General features: G+C 51.7%; 8 protein-coding genes across 8 annotated transcripts; 6 read left to right on the top strand and 2 right to left on the bottom strand.

Moving 5' to 3' along the window:
• Positions 1-140: 140 nt before the first annotated feature.
• On the bottom strand, positions 141-2,567 carry TrAtP1_010984 (uncharacterized protein). Its single transcript, XM_014092452.2, has one exon. The coding sequence runs from the start codon at positions 1,968-1,970 to the stop codon at positions 324-326; it is 1,647 nt and encodes a 548-aa protein (XP_013947927.1). The 5' UTR covers positions 1,971-2,567; the 3' UTR covers positions 141-323.
• A 775-nt stretch (positions 2,568-3,342) lies between these two features.
• Positions 3,343-8,115, top strand: TrAtP1_010983 (uncharacterized protein). The gene is made up of 4 exons (XM_014092412.2): positions 3,343-3,791; positions 3,858-3,951; positions 4,024-7,639; positions 7,714-8,115. The coding sequence occupies exons 1-4, from the start codon at positions 3,761-3,763 to the stop codon at positions 7,729-7,731; spliced, it is 3,759 nt and encodes a 1,252-aa protein (XP_013947887.1). The 5' UTR covers positions 3,343-3,760; the 3' UTR covers positions 7,732-8,115.
• Positions 8,116-8,810: 695 nt separating this feature from the next.
• Positions 8,811-10,215, top strand: TrAtP1_010982 (uncharacterized protein; the record flags this gene model as incomplete). Its single annotated transcript, XM_014092411.2, has 3 exons — positions 8,811-8,905; positions 8,974-9,069; positions 9,135-10,215. The coding sequence occupies 3 exons, from the start codon at positions 8,811-8,813 to the stop codon at positions 10,213-10,215; spliced, it is 1,272 nt and encodes a 423-aa protein (XP_013947886.1).
• Positions 10,216-10,782: 567 nt separating this feature from the next.
• TrAtP1_010981 (uncharacterized protein) lies at positions 10,783-12,769 on the top strand (the record flags this gene model as incomplete). Its single annotated transcript, XM_014092410.3, has 3 exons — positions 10,783-11,662; positions 11,750-11,929; positions 12,006-12,769. The coding sequence occupies 3 exons, from the start codon at positions 10,783-10,785 to the stop codon at positions 12,767-12,769; spliced, it is 1,824 nt and encodes a 607-aa protein (XP_013947885.2).
• Positions 12,770-14,484: 1,715 nt separating this feature from the next.
• On the top strand, positions 14,485-15,249 carry TrAtP1_010980 (uncharacterized protein; the record flags this gene model as incomplete). The annotated part of the gene is made up of 4 exons (XM_014092408.2): positions 14,485-14,519; positions 14,613-14,770; positions 14,916-15,090; positions 15,165-15,249. The coding sequence occupies 4 exons, from the start codon at positions 14,485-14,487 to the stop codon at positions 15,247-15,249; spliced, it is 453 nt and encodes a 150-aa protein (XP_013947883.1).
• A 107-nt stretch (positions 15,250-15,356) lies between these two features.
• On the bottom strand, positions 15,357-18,404 carry TrAtP1_010979 (uncharacterized protein). Its single transcript, XM_066114927.1, has one exon. It carries the CDS (start codon positions 17,469-17,471, stop codon positions 15,786-15,788), a length of 1,686 nt encoding a protein of 561 aa, XP_065971024.1. The 5' UTR covers positions 17,472-18,404; the 3' UTR covers positions 15,357-15,785.
• A 680-nt stretch (positions 18,405-19,084) lies between these two features.
• Positions 19,085-20,385, top strand: TrAtP1_010978 (uncharacterized protein; the record flags this gene model as incomplete). The annotated part of the gene is made up of 2 exons (XM_066114926.1): positions 19,085-19,424; positions 19,505-20,385. 2 exons carry the CDS (start codon positions 19,085-19,087, stop codon positions 20,383-20,385), a joined length of 1,221 nt encoding a protein of 406 aa, XP_065971023.1.
• A 73-nt stretch (positions 20,386-20,458) lies between these two features.
• TrAtP1_010977 (uncharacterized protein) lies at positions 20,459-21,583 on the top strand (the record flags this gene model as incomplete). The annotated part of the gene is made up of 1 exon (XM_066114925.1): positions 20,459-21,583. One exon carries the CDS (start codon positions 20,459-20,461, stop codon positions 21,581-21,583), a length of 1,125 nt encoding a protein of 374 aa, XP_065971022.1.
• Positions 21,584-21,610: the final 27 nt, after the last annotated feature.

Below are 21,610 nucleotides of genomic sequence, written 5' to 3'. Positions count from 1 at the left end.
TATCATTCATTTACTGTTTATTTCACGGGCTCTTGACATTAAAGACGTTGTGACTGCCAACACTTGACTTTCCAGTTCCCCCTTCTCTTCCATCGCCAACAACAACAACAACAACAACAACAACAACAACAACAACAACAACAACAACAACAACAACAACAACAACAACAACAACAACAACAACAACAACAACAACAACAACAACAACAACCAACAACAACAACAACAACAACAACAACAACAACCGCCTCTCCTTATCTCCCTTCTTCCCTTATACAAACCCCCATTAGATTCCCAAAACAAAGAAAATCAAAACAGTATTCTTAATCTTCGCCTACTTTCCGTTCCCTCGCCACGCCTTCGTCTCCTCTGTCCACTCCAGTTGCGCTGACCTTGGAAGTCTCATCCAGCATGGGTATATGGTCCAGGCTCGTAGTTCGATCCTTTCCGGCAGTCGGTCGCATTGGTGACGGTGCCAGAGGCGAAGCCGCCAACTGTGCGTCTAAACTTGTGCCACCTTGCACCGGAGTCATATGAGGAGACTGGAGCAGCGTCTCTGGGTTGCTCTGCCACTTGATGACGTCTGCTCGCATCGCCTCGAGCTCTTTCTGGAAGCGCTTGCCAAAAACATCGATGTAAAAGGTGGCACCGTTGTAGATACTCCAGCCAAACACAACGAGGAGGAATACGGTGGAAGCCCATCGGCTAAGGAACCAGAGCGGGCAGGGGAGGATAGTGAGCACAGCGTAAAAGTACTGAATTATCATAAACGTGGGCTCTTGCAGCGCGGCAGGGCGGGCGAGGACGAATTTGCCAATCCAGGTCTTGGCATAGGATCTTCGAAGCCAGGTGAAGGACGTGAGACGGCCAGCAGCAATCTTGTCTCTTCGGCGCACAGTGATGAAGAAGTAGTAGCTTAGTTGCCAGATTGCATAGGGGAGGGTGCTCCACGCAAGCATGGAGAAGACATTGGCATACGCCGTCGGCGATCCAGGGACCGAATACTTGATGGCGTAGATGGCTGGGAACCGTATCATCTGTTCTGCAGGCGGGTAGAGGTGCACAACGCAGTGGAGCGTAGCGCACGGCATGATGTGTATGAAGAGAGATGTGACTTTGTCAAAGCTGTGGAATACCAGGGAGTTACGCCACATGATGATTGCCACAGCATTGTTGCCATAAGAGAGACAGTACGCCGCCGTGAAGAGCCGTTTCGATTGGGGAAAGGCCCACAGACTGAGAAAAAGCAGCACATTGACAAAATAGCAGAGGTCGGCCAAGAAGTAGTGCATTCCACGGCGCTTGTAGGTGAAGATACGGATGGGCATAAAGTATATGAGCTGGACAGTATACCAGATGTGGAACCATTCAGGAAAACCACCCATAAGGTATCCGCTTGCAAAGATGTTCATAACGCCGCAAATGAAGGATATCTTTTCTCGGAGGCTGATGGCCTTGGTATTGTTCCATTGCTTGCCGAGCTTCTCAACTCGCTCCCTCATGCGCTTCCTGTATCGCTCGAGCTGCTCGTCGGCCGAGGGGACGCGTCGCCTCCATTCTTCCACCATTCGGTCGCGGGCCAGCTGGGTCTTGGATTTGAAGGCATCTCTTGATCGTCGAACCTTGTCGGTCTGGGCGGAAATGCCCCTCTGGAGCTTCTCGAGCTGCTGCGGCAGGGCAAAGTTGTCCAGGAGGTCGAGGACGGTCAATCGATCAAGCGGCGGCAGCGTGTCCCAGTCATCTTGGTAGGTGCTGCTGCTGCCGGAGAAGGACGGATTCCTTGACAGCCTGTGGCTCTTGGGCGTCGTGGCGCTGAGGGTTGGGGAATCGAGGATCTCGGCGTCGAGGGGTGACGAGCTCAGAGGAGAGGCAAGATCCGCCTCTGCAGCGGCTGGAAGGCGGTCGACATTGCCGGACGACCTGGTGCCCGGCGTTGAAATGGGAGTGGTCGAGTTGGTTTCTTCGTCCATCTTCACGGTGGGTTATGGCTGGCACCACGATCTGATTTGCATAGATAAGGCTGGGCTTGCAGGTCGTTCACAGGCCCATAGACTACAATCCCAGAGGATCCAACCAAAGAGTCAAGCGGTTCGGCAGTATCGCAGTTGGGTCAAATCATGGATGTTCAGGCTAGGAGGATGGTTGATATAATCGCAAACGGTGGCAAAAATGTCACCGCAAGTGATGACCACAGATCGACAACGTGGGTCAAGAGAAGTAGAGGCAGAAACAGGATAAATAGGAGAAAGAAAGAGCGCCAGCAAGAGGCGAGGCTAGTATTCAAGGTGCCAGGAGAGAGTTTTAGGAAAAGAGGGGAGGGGAAAATATAAAACAGAAGGTGGTTTCTTTTTAGGTTGCTGTTGATGCGAGCCCAAGTCATCGTCATGGTCCCGTCGATGATCATCCGCAGGACGCTTCTATCTAAGCTGTCCCCAGCCCAGGGTCGCGGTCTCGTCCATGTGATAGTCCCAGCAGTTAGGAGGTACCTAGAAAGATGACGAGGATACGAATCAGTACTCGTTGCGGTAGTAGCAACTGCTAGGGGACAAAGGTCTCTTTGGGTAACGTCTCCCAACACGTTCAAAGCTTAAAGTACTGCACAACACGGCTGTAGCCCAACAACCCCACATGCCCTGTGAGTTAGCGGCTGCTGGACCCCTGTTCCCAGCAAAGAGTGTACAGAGCACATGCATCGCATTACTCGGGCAAAGACGCTGCACACGACAGAAGAGAACGGAGACTTTGGACATTCTTCTGCGTCTTATTGGGCTGGGGATAACTTCGCATACGGCGGCCTAAGCAGCGTCCTATCCTACCCAGTAGCAACTTAGAAGATGGAAGCAAAAGACACTTGCAGTCATATACAGGGACGAAGCTTGAATCAAACATCTTGTGTACAAAGTAGCCGCAGAGAAATATCATAGCACGCCATTGGGGGAAAAAAGGTAATGTGGTCCAGGCCATCTGACAGCCCACTGTATTGGCTTCTTTTCTTTTTTTGCTTTCAGGCAGGTCGACGAGGTTCAAGGAAATCGAGAACCATTGTCGTGAAGCAGGTGCTGCGGTTCCGCTCTCTGGTTGGAGGAGGCCGGGCGCTAAACAAAGACAAGCCTTTTTGGGGGTCTTGAGTCAGCTGTGAAGCAACATGAACTGGATGCGTCAACAGCTAGGCCTATTGTTTGGGCGAGTCCCAGAGCAGCGTCACGTGACTGAGACATCATAGCACCAGATGCGGAACGGCCATTGTTGAGGTGCGGAAATGGGTTGATGTTGATCCAGGCCAAAGCAAGCAGCTCGGCTCCCGCCCAAGGCCAGCGCAAAACTGCCCTACCCCCACCATAACGTGTACTCGCTATAGCGCCCTCGTCCTACCTTAGGCCAGGTCCCATTAGTGGTGCGACCCAGCAGCAGCAGAGTGGTGCCTGTTTTAGTGAACTTTACAGAATCGCAGTTCGCGACGCGTCAAAGCTGCTTCTCGCATTGCGCACCGCTCACCAGCAACGCCTCGCCTTTCCCTAGCATGACGTGCTGCAGCCTCACGCACCGTCGGGGAAACTTGTAATTTGCGCGGCACCGCCCATGAGAACACTGCTTTGAAGGATCCCCATCGTGTGGTGTTGTCGACCCTCTTGATTTAGGCTACTCCGCGCGTGCTCCGCCGCCAGAGCTGCTTCGTTGCCAGCGCTTTTGTTTTGTACCGGTTGCGACAGAATCTTGATTGAAATTAGCGAGCTGCAGGCACCGCTGCACTTCGTTCACCATGGGCAAACTCATTCGTCTTGAGTTGCACAGTATGCTCCTCTTGAATAACTTGTTGATTGCGGTCGCTGGGCTTTACTAACTGTGCGCTTTTCAAGACTTCAAGTCCTACAAGGGCCACCATACTCTCCTATTCGGCGATTCCTACTTCACCTCGATTATTGGGCCCAATGGATCGGGCAAATCCAATTCGTGAGTTGCTTCGCTAAAGATATTCGTGCCCCTCGCTATTGGGCCGCTGTACTAATTACGAGGGTGGGATAGTATGGACGCCATCTCCTTTGTCCTTGGCATCAAATCCTCTCATTTGCGCTCTACGCACCTCAAGGAGCTTGTCTACCGTGGGCGCGTTCTGAAGACGTCTAAGATCAACGATGATGGGTCCGCCCAGGCGCCTGCCGATACGAGCAACTTTGCCGACGACGATAAGGCGTCTCGAGGAGACCCAAAGACCGCTTGGGTCATGGCTGTATATGAAGACGACGCCGGAGAGGAGCAGAGATGGAAGAGAACCATCACTAGCCAGGGAGCTAGCGAATACCGGATCAACGAGCGAGTGGTTACGGCTCAGCAATACAATGAGGCTCTAGAAGCGGAAAACATCCTGATCAAGGCGCGCAATTTCCTCGTCTTCCAAGGAGATGTCGAGGCTATTGCCTCACAATCTCCCCAAGACCTTACACGCCTCATTGAACAGATATCGGGAAGCTTGGAATACAAGTCCGAGTACGAAAAACTCCAGGCCGAGGCCGAGCAAGCCATCGAAAACCAAAACTTCCAGTTTCACCGCCGTCGTGGCATCAACTCCGAAATTAAACAATACCGTGAGCAAAAGAAGGAGGCAGATAGCTTTCAAAAGAAAACTGAGGAAAGAGATGCGGCCATTGTCACGCACTGCCTGTGGAAGCTTTTCCATTTTCAGAAAGCCATGGACGATTCCAGTGCCGCCATCCAAGATCATCATGAAAACTTGAAAGAGTTTCGAAGAAATGTACAAGCGTTTGAGAATCGACTTGAGGAAGCTCGAAGAGAACAATCTGCTGTCCAGAAGCAGGTAAACAAGGTGGAAAAGGATATCAAGCACGCGGAAAGGAACATCGAGGATAAAGAGAATGCTCTGGTTCCATTTGACGAGAAGATCCATGAGTCTACGCAGCAAATTGAAAAGCTACAGACTCAGTCGCAGAAAGTTAGCAAAGAGCTTGAAGAGCAAACTGATATTGTTCAGAAAGTCAACAAGGATATTGCGAGCGTCAAGAAGGCCCAGGATGTTTTTGAGAAAGATGTCAAAGAGCAGCTGAAGAAGACTGGCCGAGAAATAAGTGACGATGACCGCAAAGAGTACAACGCGCTCCGAGGACAGGTTTTGGCCCGCTCTGGTTCCAACCAGGCAAAACTGGAAAACCTTGAGCGGCAGAGGAAGGCGGATGAGGTCACCGTTAACAGTCTCAAGGGCAAGGTAGATAGTGTCTCCGCTGCCATTGAGAAAATGGAGGCAGAGCTTACCAGCATCGGAGAAAGGCGAAGCTCGGCGGAATCCGCAACAAAAGACATCACTCATGAAATTACCACCAAGAAGAAGGAGTTCAATCAGCTTCAGTCTGAGCGAGTGCGAGCCAACCAGAAACGGACTGAGCTCGAAGAGAAGCTCGAAGATGTTGCGAGAAAGCTGAGAGAGGCCGACGATGGCCGCCGCCAAAATGACAGGGAGACGCGCATGAAAGAAATGGTGACGACTTTGAAACGCATCTTTCCTGGAGTTCGTGGCCGCGTTGGAAATCTGTGTACACCCAAACAAAAGAAGTACGACGAGGCCGTTATTGTTGCCTTGGGAAGAGACTTTGACTCTGTGGTTGTCGATACAGAGAAAACCGGTGTGGAATGTGTTCAGTATCTGAAAGAGCAGAGATTCTCCCCCATGACTTTTATCCCGCTCGACAATATCAAGGTCAATGCTGTCAACACCGCCATCAAGGGCTTTCCCGGCGCCAGACTCACAATCGATACCATCAACTTTGAACCAGCAGTCGAAAGAGCCATGTCATACGCATGTGGTAGCTCTGTGGTCTGCGACACACTTGACATCGCCAAACACATCTGTTACGAGAAGAAGATACCGGTCAAGGCCGTTACACTGGAGGGATACATTATCCACAAAGCCGGCTTAATGACGGGCGGTCGTGGTCCTGAACCCAAAGGCGGAAAGCGAAAGTTCGAAGAAGCTGATGTTCAGAATCTTCAGCGAATGGCGGCCAAGTTGAAGAGCGAGATCGATCGTCTACCAAAAGCGGATCGTCGGGGGACTCAGGAAGAATCTCTACAGATCGAGCTTAACGGGTTCGAACGGCAACTAGCAGCTACCAGAGACGAGTTGGCAGCGTTGAACAAGAACTGGACAAGCAAGAAGCGCGAACTCGACAGCCAAAAGAAGCAGCTACAGGAACTTCAGCCCAAATACGAAACCCAAACAGCGCAACTGGATCGCACCAAGGACACAGTCCAAGAGTTCCGCGACGCTATTGCGCGTGTGGAGGATGAAGTCTTTGCTGGATTCTGCAAGAAGCTTGGATACAGTGATATTCGTGCATACGACGCTTCCCAAGGTAAATTAGAACAAGAGATTTCCGAGAAGCGCAACCAGTACGAAGTCCAGAGGCAGAGACTGGAAACTCGACTCAACTGGGAAGTTTCACGCCACAGCGATACCGAAGCACGCATCAAAAGAATACAAGATCAAGTGAAGCGACTCAAACACGACGTGAAGGCTTACAACAGAGAGAAGGCTGAAATCGAAGAGTCGAAGCGCGAAGACCAAGATGAGCTGGACGCCCTTGGAGAGACCCTCGAGGAGCTGAAGGCTGAGCTGTCGGAGAAGAACCAGGGGGTTAGCGAGGCTAAAGCAGAGCTACAGAAGCGTAGTAAAGATATCGAAGCCTGCCAACGAGAGATCAACGCCCTGGAAACAACCGTGCAGAAGAATAGCGCTGGCAAGTCTGCGTTGCTCCGACGATGTCGGCTCGAGCAGATTCAGATTCCATTGACAGAGGGAGCTCTGGACAACTTACCGACGCAAGATGACTTGCTACGACAGGATCCAGATGCTATGGACGTCGATGGCGGAGATGATGAGATGATGGACATCGCGCTCGATGACCACGGTATTGAAATCGATTTCGACGGCCTTGACGAGGACCTCAAAGAATCCGGGGAACCTAGCGTTGAGGACACGCTGACAGAGAAGATTTCATCCCTCACAGCAGAATTGGAAAAACTGAATCCCAACATGAGAGCCATGGAGCGATTAGAAAGCGTCGAGACGAGGCTCAAACAGACAGATCAAGAATACGAGGACTCCAAAACAACAGCACACAAGGCCAAGGAAGCTTTCAACAATGTCAAGCAGCGAAGATATGAACTATTCAACAAGGCCTTTGTTCACATTTCGGACCAAATAACGAACGTGTACAAGGACCTTACCCGATCTGACGCTTATCCGCTAGGTGGCCAGGCATACTTGGATATTGAAGAAGACACTGATATGCCGTATCTGTCAGGCATCAAGTTCCATGCCATGCCCCCGCTCAAGAGATTCCGAGACATGGAGCATCTTTCCGGCGGTGAGAAGACCATGGCAGCATTGGCACTTCTCTTTGCCATCCACAGCTACCAGCCAAGTCCCTTCTTTGTCCTGGACGAGGTGGACGCTGCATTGGACAATGCCAATGTGGATAAAATCAAGAAGTACATTCGGGAACATTCCGGCCCTGGCATGCAGTTCATCGTCATCAGTTTGAAGGCAGGCCTGTTCCAGGACAGTGAGAGTCTTGTGGGCGTTTATCGTGACCAGGAGGTCAACAGCTCTCGGACATTAACATTGGATGTAAGTCACACATGTCTATATATCGCCCCGCATTGGTATACATTAAAGCTAATCCATCTTCTTTCAAACTACAGCTTAGGAAATATGCTTGATAGAAAGCAACTTGTCTGGCAATATTTCTTATCTACCTCTGTATCAGTATTAACGACCGGATGGGAGGGCAGTGTGTAAAGAGCAAGGCAGGCTGGATAGGGAAAAACGCAGGAAATCGATGAACGGGGCCGCTACCCCGACCATTGGATTACTACGAGCTAATGATTTACTTGGCGTATGGATGAATATATAATTTTCTTGTTGTTGTTGAGTTGGTTTGACTCCGCTCTCGCGGATATGATTTATAGGGCACGTCAGCTTGGCTACGGTTAATATAGGTAGGTTACCATTCACCATAATGATATCCAGTCGGCAGGGGTGTATATATATGCAATGTATATATATACCTACTAGCAGGCAAAAATAGCAAGATGCTTTATGAGAAATAAGACGGCTCTCTAGAAAGTGAATCTATAATTAACAAAAAGGGTTAACCGTTGACGGTGCATTGGTGCGGCGTACCTGCATCCCTATGCAGGTACATAGCGATGGTCCAACTTTTCTCCGAGATCCGACCTTGGCTGGAGTCGCGACCGCAGTACAGGTAAGCCTGTAGGTAGGCAGAAGAGGCGCAATGACGCGACTAACTTTACTTTTTTCCACATGCACTGCTCTGAATCAGAGCCATAGAAAAATTAATCCTACGAAACTATACTCCTTCTTGGTATACGGCGCAAAACTAATTCTCCCGCGGAGAGAGAGAAACGGGGACGATTCCCGGCATATTCCTTTTAGTATATAATCTTGGTAAAGCTGCGCAGCCAAGGCCACCAGAACGATGCACTTCTTCCGATAAGCATGACTTACGCTCCCTCGCTTGCAAACCGAAACAGCGCCGCTTCTCTTGTGTGAAGTTTATCAAATCACTCAATATCATACTCATTGAATCGAATCGCCGTCTATCCTCTTCTTTCATCGACATTTTCCGTATCGACGCTGCGAGGGATCCCGACGCGCATCAAAAATCGAGAGTCATCACGTGAAGAAATCGAGACGAACGATCCAGCGCAGACTTCTTGAACGATCTACCATACGCCTGTTTCTTCGACTAGAGCGATCTTTATACATAGTCGGCACCATGGATCTCGCCGTCACCTTGATCAAGGCCGTCATGCGGGCGTTCTACTCGACGCGAGACATCCTCGTTGTAGACGCATTGATTCTTCATGAAGCGTACGCCTCTTTGACGAGTTGAATGCTTGAATATGAGAATGAAACGCGCTGAAATAAGTCTTGGATAGCCTACGAGATGACGATCTTGCCTATCTAATGGCCATCAATACGAAAGATTTGCATAAAATATGTGGAAAGCTACGAGAGGATCGTTTTCTAACAGTGTACGCTTGATTTCCTCTGCTATCCTTTGGCTCTTTGATGGATAGGTAGCTTACAGTTATAACAGCCACACGAGATCAGAGTTACGACCGGGGAATCCCCGACCGAGCAATCGCACGTGGTACTACATCAATTATCGACACACTATCGATGCCATCAAGTGGCGGGTTTACAACATAGACAAGGAGGTTCAAGGAACCACGGTGCCAGTAAATGAGAAGAAGGAATATTTCTGCTCGTTCTGCAAGGCAGAATGGACGGCGATGGAGGTATTGGACAGCGTTGGACCAGAGGGTTTCATCTGCCACCGATGCCGCCACCCGCTCTCGTTTGAAGCAGATCGAAACGCTGGCGGGCATGAACAGTCAACCCGACTGAACGACCAATTCAAATTCATCAGCGAACTGCTACCTAAAATCGATGCGGCACACATCCCCGAATGCGATTTTGATCGAGCGTTATCAAAAGCTCGGCCGGTGGTTCGCGATGCGACACACCAACGCGCAGCCACAATACCCGTCGACGATGCATCGTCTCGACCCATGGCGGTCAGAGGTCTGGCCAATACGGGCCCCCAGTCAATTGCAGTCAATATATCTACATCTGACGGGCCATCCGAGGCTGAGAAAGAGGCCGACAGGCTTCGCAAGGAAAAGATTGCACAGCAAAATGCGCTGCCTGCCTGGATGTCCAATAGTACAATCACTGGAGAGTCATATTCCGCCGCCGCCGAAGCCAATGCTTTGGGGGCGGGCAAGGACTCGACAGGTCGAAATCCGTCTCAGAGCAAGCCCGTCGAGAATACTTCCAGCACACAGATTGATGACATTTTCGAGAAGTTGAAAGCAGAACAGGCTGCCATTCTGGCTCGAGAGGAGGAGGAGGAGGAGGAGGAGGAAGAATACGCCTCTGAAGAAGAGGACGACGAATTTGAGGATGTCATGGCAACTGGTAATAACTCTGGGCTTGGCACGCCAGGCATCAAGAACGGGATGCCAGAAGCGCCAATCGGCGATGCATCTCGAAATGGAGCAAACGCGGATGACAGGGCGATTAAACGAGTCAAGGTCGAGGACGAAGTTAAGAAAGACGATAGCAGCCTTGACGAAGACGAGGATGACGATGAGGTCGAATTTGAGGATGTATAAAGGCTGATCAAGTCTTTGAGCCTCATATGAAAAAAAGTTTACTGTTTGACCATGGCGGCTGGACGTGGCTGGGGCAACTCAGCCTGGAGGAGCGCTGAATGCATAGAAAAATCTACATATATATATAGGGTAGGAGGGAAGCTGTTGCTCTGTGCTCATTAGTAGCCTGATATTTGGCCTTTTGCAGTTATATTTGCGCTGCTTTTAGTGTTTGCTTTTGAATAGTTAAACGATAGATAGACATAGGAGCAGCCATTAACGAGATTGCTCATTCCAAGTTACCTACACAAAACCAAATGGTTGGTCTTCGTCCCATCTTTTGTATAGGTAGGTACCTAACAATGAACCTGGTGGGGCAAAAACTTTCCTAAACCGGTTAAAGAGCCAATAGGAGAGTTTCCATCCCGCCATTCACGCAGCTGTTTGCATGACGACAAACAAATCCAACAGCGCCTGAACTTTCTGCTCGACGAGCTGGCACGGTAAAATACAAAAAGAGCTCCGTGCTCTCCTACTTGTGACTTCGTGAAATGACGCTTACACCGACCTCGCGCAAGGCCCTGAGCCATGGCTCCTGAGCTGCCCCGCATCTTCTTGCTTCCTACTCACTTACAAGAGGACGAGCGGCGCCAGTTGGAGGACAAGATACCTACTCTGACTCACGATTCTCAGGAAGCTGCCGTTATATTGGGAAAGATATCCAGACCGGAGCGCGCTCTTTTCGAGCTGAGGCGGCTTAGGCTTGCGACAGAACCAGTGGCCTCTGCCAGCAGACGTGAACGAGATGATGATGATGCCCAAGAGCCGCCGTCGAAACGTCCGAGACTATCTGGACCAGAGGCTTTGAAACCCCAAAATGAGACAGATGGCGGCGTTTCTTTGAATGTATTGAGGCTGCAAAGAGATGTTGTTCTGGTGCTCAAGCTGGCATGGCTGTTGGATTCTCTTGAACAAGACGCTGCGCTGCCCGTCGACGACTATTTGCTCTACCAAGGCCGCAAACTGCCATCTCAGCCCAAGAAGGACACAACTCCAAAGACTTCTCCGTCGAGACAAAGATTGAAGGGCCGAGCCTCAGCAGTGCTCGCTCGTGCTGCCGAGGACCAACAGGGAATCAGCACCAACCCGCATTCACCGCAGGCAGCAAGACGACGAACACATTCTCCAAGCACTCCAAGTGGACGAAAACGAGCAGAGCCACCGACGCTGTATCGCGAGACCACGTCGGAGCATGATATTCCCTTGCCGCCGATTCCTGATTTTCTCCATACGACGTATTCTTGCCAGAGACCTTCTCCTGTCAACCCGCCAAATGCTGCTTTCATCGAAGAACTAAAGGACGTTCGTAAGCTGAGGCTTCTACAGGGAGATAAGGTTGGTGTGAGGGCGTACTCTACGTCGATTGCGTCTTTGGCTGCGTATCCATTTCTGATTCAGCGACCACAGGGTAAGTTGGTTTGCCTATGCGAATTCTCGCTCATTGGTATTGGAAATTGAATATAAGATGAAAGAACTAATATATTTTTCGTTGCAGAGATAGAAAGACTGCCTGGATGCGGGGGCAAGATTGAAAAGCTATACCGAGAGTGGATGGCCGATGGATGTACTGCAGAGACCAAGGCGGCTGCAGTCAACACCGAACTAACTGTGCTGAGAAAGTTTTACGAGATATGGGGAGTTGCGGATACGACTGCTCGCGAATTCTTTAAGAAAGGTATGCTAATTCTACAAGACTTGTCACAGTGGAAGCGGCTTGAGGGCTAACGAAACATTTCTCTTTGTACGATTAGGGTGGCGAGATCTCGATGACATCGTAGAGCATGGATGGAGCTCGTTGCAAAGAGCGCAGCAGATTGGCGTCAAATACTATGACGATTTCCAGCTCAGGATCCCACGAGCAGAGACGGAAGCCATTGCCAATGTAATTCTCACTCACGCCCGGCGAATCAACCCAGGCTTCCAAATGGTAATTGTTGGCAGCTACCGGCGAGGCAAGGCTGAGAGCGGTGACGTTGATGTGATCATAAGCCACCCCGACGAAGCTCAAACACTCAACGTTGTGAAAAGGCTGATTTATAGCCTAGAGAAGAGCTCTTTCATCAAGCATACTTTGAGTGTTTGGACGCGAAATAGTAATCGTGAACAAGCCCCTCTGCCATGGCGTGGTCAAGATCGCTCTGCTGGGTCGGGATTTGATACCCTAGACAAGGCAATGGTAGTTTGGCAAGAGCCGAGAGACGGCAGAGAGCACGGAGGTGCACCGGCGCCTCACCGAAGAGTAGACATCATCATCAGCCCCTGGAAGACGGCTGGATGTGCGATACTTGGATGGAGTGGAGAGACGACGTTCCAGAGAGACCTTCGACGCTACTGTAAGGCGAAGATGGGGTTGAAGTTTGACAGCAGCGGCATCCGGAGACGTGCAGACGGCTCGTGGGTGGATCTGGAGAGCTCGGAGCAAGGACCGGCACCTGATATGGAAACGGCTGAGAGGCGCGTGTTTGAAGGGCTGGGGCTAGAGTGGCGGCCGCCAGCAGAGAGGTGTACAGGATGAAGAGGGCTGAAGTTTAGTTGACGATGCAGCCAATCCTTTGGCAGCCCTTTGTTAATGTTAACTTTGCGTGTTCTCTTTGACGATAGCCGAGTCATAACCAGAAGTCCCCCGACATCCGAACTTATACATGGACCAGGCAAAACAGCGTCTTGCTTTACTTTTGCGTCACAATGTGACTCATGAGGATTCATTCATATGAAAGCAATATTATTAATGTGTTTGATAAGCATGACAATCAATTGCGAAGGAGCGAGCTGAGCGTGGTGAGTCTGATGCTCGAAGCCCGAATGCCTGATACCGATGCTCGAAGCGAAAGCGAGGCGGACTTTTGGCGTTTAGAGCGGCGGACTTTGAGCATCCTTTATGCCCTCAAGGATGCAACTAAAGCGCAAGGGTTACGTTTTAGTTTTGAGCCTCGCTAAAGGGAGCAGGAAAAAAAAAGTGGTCTTAATAAAAATAAAAACAAAAAAACAAGAGTGTCATTTTGGCATTGTACAAGTAGGCACGCGCGAAAGATGCGTCTTGCGGTGATGCGGATGTGTCTTGCGGATGTCGCCAGGCGAAGGTCCGAGGGGTGTGATGCGGACCGTCGGTGGATGTTGAAAGCCGAGTTTTAGCTTTGGCTTGTTTTGTTGTTCCTAGAATGGGGGGAAAAAAAGAAAAGATTTTGAAATCTTAAGCTCTGTTAACAATGCAAGTTGTCTACGTGGAATGACGAGTTGGCTTGAATCAGTATCAGCAGCTTTGCGATACTGAGATGCGTGGGAGTTCTAGACATCCGCTTCCGTCCTATCTGTATGGAGCCCGAACAAGTAAAGCACCGGTGCAGATCCTTGAGCGTCCAAGAATCCGCGTATAGCTGACAGCCTAAAAGATTAAAGCAACAATTCTCCGTTGGGACCATCTTTTGGCCAACATCAAAGTGTACTGTAGGCTTGTCTAATGCAAGGCAGCGTAGCTACGTACGTATGTAAATACACACGCAATGCCCATTAAGGAAACATTACACGATCCTTCAAAAACACTCCGCAACGAACAAGGCAAAAAAAACTATTAGACCAAGGAGGCCAATCTGCCGTGTTATCCATGTCTCCACGCAGGGTAGAAACGCAAGGAATAGCGGCATTCGGAATTCCTCGATGCCCGACTTAAAAGGGAAAAAAAAAAATTGGACTGGAAAAGGACAGAAACAAAGAATAGGCGTAGAAAGAAAAAACCACGTATACAGTAGCTGTGGTGGTGGGGCCTCTTTTGCGCGGCTTAGCCCACCCGCTACTCAACTGAACTACTGCCTTGAAGCAGGTATCATGTTGGTGGAGGCGATTGTCTCAAAGTGTCAGGAATTGAAGCCCGTTGAAACCCGTAGCCTGTAGCTAACCAAAGTGCCAGTTATTTACTAGTGGTAGGCAGCTATAGTGATGGACTATTGCGTAGCATCTGCTGTAAGTGCTGCGTGTTAGTGGCTCGTATGCGAGCATCGACTCCTTCTTTGGCTCGAGTCGGGCTCGGATGGATCGAGTCAGGGGAGAGCGACGAGATCTTCCGAGGTTGCGGACATTGAATGCTTAAATTGACATCGATGCCCACCGCCATTGCTGCTCCTGTTACCTACCAAGCTCATTTCCTCTTCTCTCCCATTCTCTAATCAACTCGAATTGACCAAGAATTGACACTCAATCCCATCATTCACCACACATCACAAAAAGCTGCCCAAGATGCCTTTTGCTTTCGAAATCTCCAACTCATACGGGTAGGTCTCAGCAACACGCCATCACTAATAGAAAAGCCCTCCCAAAAAACACCATCACACCCCCATTGGTTCAATTGCTAAATCATTGCACAGCTTCGTCCTGGCCGCCGCCACGTCTGCCTTCTTCGTCAACGTCCTGCACATGGCGCGCACCGGCAAGTTCCGCAAGGCCAGCGGCGTCACCTATCCCAACGCCTATGCTTCTCACGAGCAGGCCGAGAAGGACCCCAACGCGTACAAGTTTAACTGCGGTAAGTTGGAAAAACCATGCCCTTCGTAGCTGAAACTCATAATTCTTTGCCTCATTCGATGAACGGCATGCGAGTCGAAACTGAATCGTGGCATAAAACCACCCAAAACCGCACAAAAACACCCGTTACTGACTCGATATCCCAGCTCAACGCGCCCACAACAACTACACCGAGAACCTCGTCCCCGCCGTCGGCTCCCTTCTCATCGCCGGCCTCAACTTCCCCGTCGCCGCTGCCCTCCTCGGCGCCACATGGTCCTTTGGCCGCGTGGTTTACCTCTACGGCTACACCAGCAACTCTGGCCCCAAGGGCCGAACATTGTGAGTCTTCTGAGCACAACAATTGCAAATTTCACGAGTTTCCCCCTTTTCTAACTGCTATTTTTTTTTTCTAGTGGTGCTTATTTCTCCGGTGCCGCGGATCTTGCTCTCAAGCTGATGGCTGCCTACACCTCTTACCTGGTTATCACAAGCAACTAAGTTCTTCTACATCTGCCTTTTTTTTTCACTTGAGCTTCTTATTTTTGCGAGATAGACCAATCTTTACTTTACTAGAGGAAAATAGAATTACAATTCAGTTAATCCAGATGCTACTACGATTTTCATTGTAAGAAATGCCTTGACAAGAAGGCGCGTGCTTGTTTCAGCCGTCGCCCTGTAACAATCTTCTCGGCCACAATAGAAGCCCCCTTGCTCCTGAACTGAAACCGCAAATGTTTGCCTCAAAGCTATGATTGCCCACGTACCATCTCTTCCCGCCATGTGTTTGTGGGCTTAGGTATGAATTTTGTGCCTAGGAATTTTCTCTCATGTAGTTTGTGAACAGAATAAAACGGCCCATGTAAGTCATTTTGTTTGCTTCTTCCTTTTTTTGTAATTAATTTATTACAAGTGTTGCTCTTCAAACAGTAATTATGTAGGATATCATGATGGGCGGAAGAAGAGAGAATTAAAAAACTCATCGCCAATAAAAACACGAAAAAAACGCCAATTCCAGCAACGTACATCAAAACATCTCATCTTCGTAATCTGCGCCGCCGTAGCTCCTGAACTGGCAAGGTGTCCTGCTGGCCGTCGTCGAATTCCACATCTGCGACGCCTAGTTCCTCCACCTCATCCTCTGCCTCGTCCTCCTCGTCCTCCATGTACTTGCCTGGTATTGTCTTCTCAATGCCATTGTTTCCCAGTAGATAGTCGCCAAAGTACTTCATCGCATCAAATACTTCTTCTCCCGTGGGGATAATGTATTCTTTGGGGAGGAGGAACCCATAGCTCCCCGTGTCTCGAAGCTTGATTTGATAGCTAAAGTGCGCGCCCAGCTCGTGGTAGAACCAGTCAATGGCAGACCCGCCGCCCGATTCGATGCGAGACCACACGGGATCGCGGACTTTGGCATCTTTGGAAGCCACGGCGCCCTCACAGGCGGAAGTGACCGAGTATAATTCTCCATTAGACAGACGAATTGCCTTGGCAATTCCCATGGCAAGCTCCTCCAAGTTTTCCAGGTTGGGCGGCTCGGTGTCGCAAGTGTATGAATATGGGAAGAGAACCTGTTGGGAGTATGAATGGAGATCCAGCAAACCCACAAACTTGACGTTATTCTCAGTCTGGTTCACAGCCCAGTTTGCGAGCTCGGCAGCCTCCACGGCCTGGAAGGGCTTGTCTCCGCCGTAGCTCTCCGAGCATGGATCGCTTTGAGCCTCGGCACTATCCCAGCCAAAGCTAAATGTGTGGTCCAAGTCCATGCCTCGACAGAACCGCAGGTTGGTTTGCTGCCGGCTTTTGCGCCACAGACGGTCGACCTGCCAGCTGTATTCCACGCCATCAGGATTGACCGCCGGAATGAAGACAATATCAAAGTGATTGAGGAACTTTGTAATCATTGGCTCTTTGCCGAATGAGGTGATGAATGACCATGCCACGTAGTTGACAGTGCTGGTTGAAATCCACTCGCGGGCGTGGAGTCCGCCTGTGACGACAATCATCTTTCGTGGCTTGCTGGGGTCGGCGAGCTGCGGGACTCCCACGCGGAGAGCAGGTATCTCTCGCCCTTCAAACGACTTTCCAATCGTAATATACTTGACATATGACGGGAACATGGCTTCCAGGAGGCGCATCCAGCGGATGATGACGGGTAGCGGCTGGTAGTCCTGGAAGAAGAGATTATCGGCAGGCCTCAGGGGCTCTGCCAGTGCCCACGTCATTCTGTCCGAAGCCATGGTGGTGTCCTTGGATGAAGGCATGGACTGATAGACGGCGGCGGCCAGATCGGGGATCAGCGTCGATTGAGATAGCTGGAGAGACCGAGGCAGGAGGCCGAGCAGCGGGCCAACTTCGTCGGCATGGAGTCGAATGTCGACAAACTGATCGGTAAAGGCCCATACGTCCAGGAAGAGACGAGAAGTCGCCTCGGCGAGAGCGGCCTCTTCAACGGCAGTCGAGACATTGAATCGCAGGACCAGCTCGTTGACGTATCGAGACTGCGAGTAGCTGGGAGGAGACGGCTGAGCAGCCTTGGAGGGGTGGCGGCCAAAGATGAACTCAATGGCACTATCGCGGAGCTTCGTCAGGAACGGGAAGACGGCCGTGTTGGCGCCGTGGCTGCTGGTCGAGGGGACTCGCGATGATGCTGAGATGCCCGCGCCATAGGCTGGGCCGAGCAGCGCCAACGAGGCCACCAGAGGAGCGACCGTCGCCTTCATCTCGGTTTGGAGCGAGCGACTCGGCTCGGCGGGGTCACTGAAATGAAAGTGATGTCGAGCAAATTGCTATGAGACACGCGACAAGTAGGAAATGGGATCGATTATTCAATGTACATGGCGCTGACGATGGAGCTGCTGGGAGGCGACTTTTTCTTTTTTGCGTCGTAGGTTAGTGGTAGCGCAGGTACTTTAGGTAGCGGCAGCAAATAAGGTGGTGGTAATTGATATTAGGGATTTGAGCGTTGCAACTGGGAGGTGGCTAACTAGAACTGCGATTCGGCGAGGCTATGCTCTAGGCAATAATTTAGAAGAAACCGGGACGCAATAGCGGCTGCCATGCTCCAGCACCAGTGCTAGGCGATGCTCTAGAGCCTGGAGCAGCAACAGGTGTCCGCTGCAGACATGGAGGCCCCGGAGAATTTACGGAGTAGAGGGAACATGGGGGCACATGTACTGCGTGCTAGGGGCCGCAGCGCGTGGCTACCGAATACACGTACCAGCCCGGAGGTAGCCTGTACCTGATGGCGGGGCTGTGCCCAGCGAGCGCTGGAGTCGACAGAGCAGCGAGAGCTCCTGCTGAGGGCCTCGTACCGGTACCGATTGCCAGAGTGGGTTTCTTGCGCAGTTAGCCCGTTGTTTCCGGGGGTGATGCATGAATGAGCCCGCCGTAAAAGCGCTGGGAAAACGCCTTGGCATGCGGCCGCGACCTCGTAATCCAGACGTCCCAGGTGGGCAGGATTACTGGACTGCTCAACTGGCATGTCCATGCAACTCTATACGGCGCATCGGTAGAGCGCAGAGGCCAATAAGGTTCAGCACGCCGGATGCGCTGTAGCGCAGCGTGTCATCCGCCACACCCGTCAGCACCGCGTCTCGTGGCATGGTGTGGCACTCGGACGTTGTGAGAAGATGACATGAGTAGCGAAAGTCGCCATTCCCCCTCTGAATCGCCAGGCGCTGCCCGATGACTAGCAGCAGTCCGTGTATAGCTTATTATAGCGGCCTTTGCTTGCTTGCTGCTGCTTCTGCCAGTGTTCTGGACGGGGGCGAGGATCCACTGCGCATCAGCCTCATGGCCGCCTCTCGTGCTGCAGCGGCCAATTGCAACGCCGTGCCGCCAGCTTCCTACGAAGCACACGCGCGTCCACTAGGAGCTGTGGCCCCCTTGAGCAAATGCCAACCCAACCCCCTGGGCCTGCAAAGGACGCCTCTCCACCGTGGGAACTGCTGCTGGTGCCATCCATGCAATATCATCTCTGCTAAGGCTATGGCGTCGATGCTGGCTCTTGCTCGCGTACCGGTACTTGCGCACTGAACTGAACGGACCCCCTGGGGCTCTCATCTCTTGCGTCCACCTTGCATCTCAGACCAGATCCGTCCGGCACAATCTCCAGACGCTCCAACGACCTTTGCTCAATGCCCTTTCTCGACGCGCCGGGCGCATTCAGCTAGCCAGGGACACGCCACTCCCCTCTGTCTCTCGTCGCTCCTTTCTATTCTATTGTGAAGCGAAGCGAATCGAATCGAAATCGAGTTGTCGGAAGCTCAGCGGCCGCACCGGAATCTCCAGCGGCCAGGCGAGCCCTTGTAGATCATGAGCATCGGCCGCCGTCATGCCATTTCTACGCCGCCGCGGCATCATGGCCAGTGAGACTGACATGCGTCGCCATAACACACCCTTTGCGCCGCAAGCCGACGACGTCCCTGAACTGCCGCTCCAGATCAAGGTGCCAGAAGAGGCCACTGAACCCGAGCCCGAGCCCGAGTCCGCGACATCTCGACCGCAGAGCCGCGAATCTGACACTTCGCTGGATCGTCCCATCACCCCGCCGGTCCAGCCGCAGTCCAACAAGCACCGGCGCTTCTCCGTCCTGCGATTTCGAAATGCTTCCGATTCTCAGCTGTCTCTCCGAGTCAAGCAAGCGGCCGAGAAGCCCCCTCCTGTCCCTCGACGTAACCAGACCCCTCCCCTCTGTCCAGACGTAGCGAGACCTCATGGCGACTGACTTGTGCCCTTTTCCCCTCGTGTCTAGCTCCTGCCATCATCACCACAGCTCCCACCATGGAAATGGGAAACCTAAAGAAATCCGCCTCCCGCCTGGGACTGGCCGCCATGCTGCGGCGCTCCACGGACATCCCTCGTGACGATCCTTTATCCAGCAGTGCCAACCGCCGTCACCACGATCCCATGCCTAGAAAGTCTACAGGCGACCAAGGACGGCCCTCGCTGAGCGTTACGGATGAGCCTCAATCGCCGCGGCCGTCGACCCAGACCACGGTCGATTCCGCCGGCACGGGACTCAACATAGCGCCTCGACCGTCTGAATCTTCACGATCAGATGTTAGTTCCACTGATCGTGTCTCTCACACCGGCCTTGGTTCCACCCCCAAGAAGCCATTGCCTTCTACGCCCTTTTTCAGCAAATTAAGGCGAAACAAGAAGCCCCCGGAACCGCTATTTCCTTTTGCACACCTTCGACAAGAGGGCAGCGGCGCCGCGACTGATCGATCCTCGACTACATCGCTGGGCGTGGAGGCCACACCGCGCCCAACTTCGGCCCAGAGTGCAGGCACTCATCCCGGCGAAATCGAACAAGGCCCTCAGCTAAACCCAGCCATTGCCCTTTTCAATGCAAACGGTGGACCTCCTTCTGACCACTCCTCTCCCACACGGACACCTATGCGACGGGGCAGATCGTCTACATTGAGCTCTGTAGGCAGAGATTCCAACGATGAGCATCTCGTTCCCCCCCGTTGCTCCGCGAACATCAACCTCCATCGGCCGCAAGAGCTTTGGCGACCTATTGGGCTTGACTCGTCTTCGCCAGAACTCCGATCTAAGCCGGCAAGGCTCGTTCACGCCCGCCACGCCAGGATCTATCGCGTCCAAGACCAATTCTCTCCAGCTACCTAGAGAAGAGTCTGTCGTCCTTCCAGAGCGATTCGAGGATGAGTCTCCTGCCAAGTATATTGCCCGTATCGAAGGCATGATTAGCCGAGGTGTTGTAGCTGCTGCGCTGTCAAAGGGAACAGATCCCTTCTCTGTCGCTGCTCTGAGAAGCTTCATGAGAACCTTAAGCTTTTTCGGAGACCCCATGGACATGGCCATTCGCAAGCTGTTGATGGAGGTTGAGCTCCCCAAAGAGACGCAGCAGATTGACCGATTTCTGCAAGCGTTTGCGAATCGCTATCACGAATGCAACCCCGGCATCTACTCTACTCCCGATCAGGCATATTTCATCGCCTTCTCTCTGCTTATTCTCCATACGGATGTTTTCAACAAGAACAACAAGCACAAAATGCAAAAGACAGACTATCTGAAAAACACTCGCGGGGAGGGCATCTTCGACGACATCCTTGAGTGTTTCTATGACAACATTTGCTATACCCCTTTCATCCATGTTGAAGATGACCTTGATGTCAACAGCGAGCGCCATGGCCCAGGCAGCATCAAGACGAAGAGAAAACTTGCCATCCCAGCCCCTGTGGCCGATCCTGCCAAGCGGGCGGCAAAAGAGCCCCTCGACCCCTATACTCTCATCATTGACGGAAACCTAGATGTCTTGAGACCGAATCTCAAGGCCACCATACCTTTGGAAGACCAGTATAATTACATGGGCTCGGCGCAGTCCCTCAATCTCAAGGACCTGCAAAAGACATTCTTCAGGACTGGTGTCTTGCAAATCGTCTCCGCGAGGTCTCGTCCTGACGCATTCATGTCCGATAACCCTCTAGAGAACACAGACGATGCCCCCGGAATCGTCGACATCAAAATCACAAAAGTCGGCCTTTTGTGGCGCAAAGAAGCCAAAAAGAGAAAGACGCGATCTCCATGGCAGGAATGGGGAGCCATTCTCACTGGCGCTCAGCTCTATTTCTTTCGCAACACCGGCTGGGTGAAGAACCTCATGCACCAGTATGACAGCCATATCAAAGCAGGACACGATGGGATACCAATCACTTTCAAGCCTCCGCTGGAAGAGTTTAAGCCCGATGCCCTCATGTCTACCAAGGGCGCCGTAGCCCTCCTTGACACTTCGTACAAAAAACATAAGAACGCTTTCATCTACGTGAGGCAAGGGGGGTTTGGACGAAGTTCTTCTAGCCGATGATGAAAACGAGCTTAATGACTGGCTGGC

This window comes from Trichoderma atroviride, chromosome 6 (assembly GCF_020647795.1).
Source record: "Trichoderma atroviride chromosome 6, complete sequence".
Taxonomy (NCBI): domain Eukaryota; kingdom Fungi; phylum Ascomycota; class Sordariomycetes; order Hypocreales; family Hypocreaceae; genus Trichoderma; species Trichoderma atroviride.
Note: the sequence above shows the minus strand (reverse complement) of the source record. Positions and strands in the feature narration are given on the sequence as shown.

Excerpts from the sequence above, each read along its gene's own strand:
- TrAtP1_010984 (XM_014092452.2), bottom strand. The coding sequence starts at position 1,970 with ATGGACGAAGAAACCAACTCGACCACTCCCATTTCAACGCCGGGCACC.
- TrAtP1_010983 (XM_014092412.2), top strand. The coding sequence starts at position 3,761 with ATGGGCAAACTCATTCGTCTTGAGTTGCACA. Across the intron at positions 3,792-3,857 it reads CATTCGTCTTGAGTTGCACA|ACTTCAAGTCCTACAAGGGC; the intron begins GTATGCTCCTCT and ends GCGCTTTTCAAG. Across the intron at positions 3,952-4,023 it reads GGATCGGGCAAATCCAATTC|TATGGACGCCATCTCCTTTG; the intron begins GTGAGTTGCTTC and ends AGGGTGGGATAG.
- TrAtP1_010979 (XM_066114927.1), bottom strand. The coding sequence starts at position 17,471 with ATGAAGGCGACGGTCGCTCCTCTGGTGGCCTCGTTGGCGCTGCTCGGC.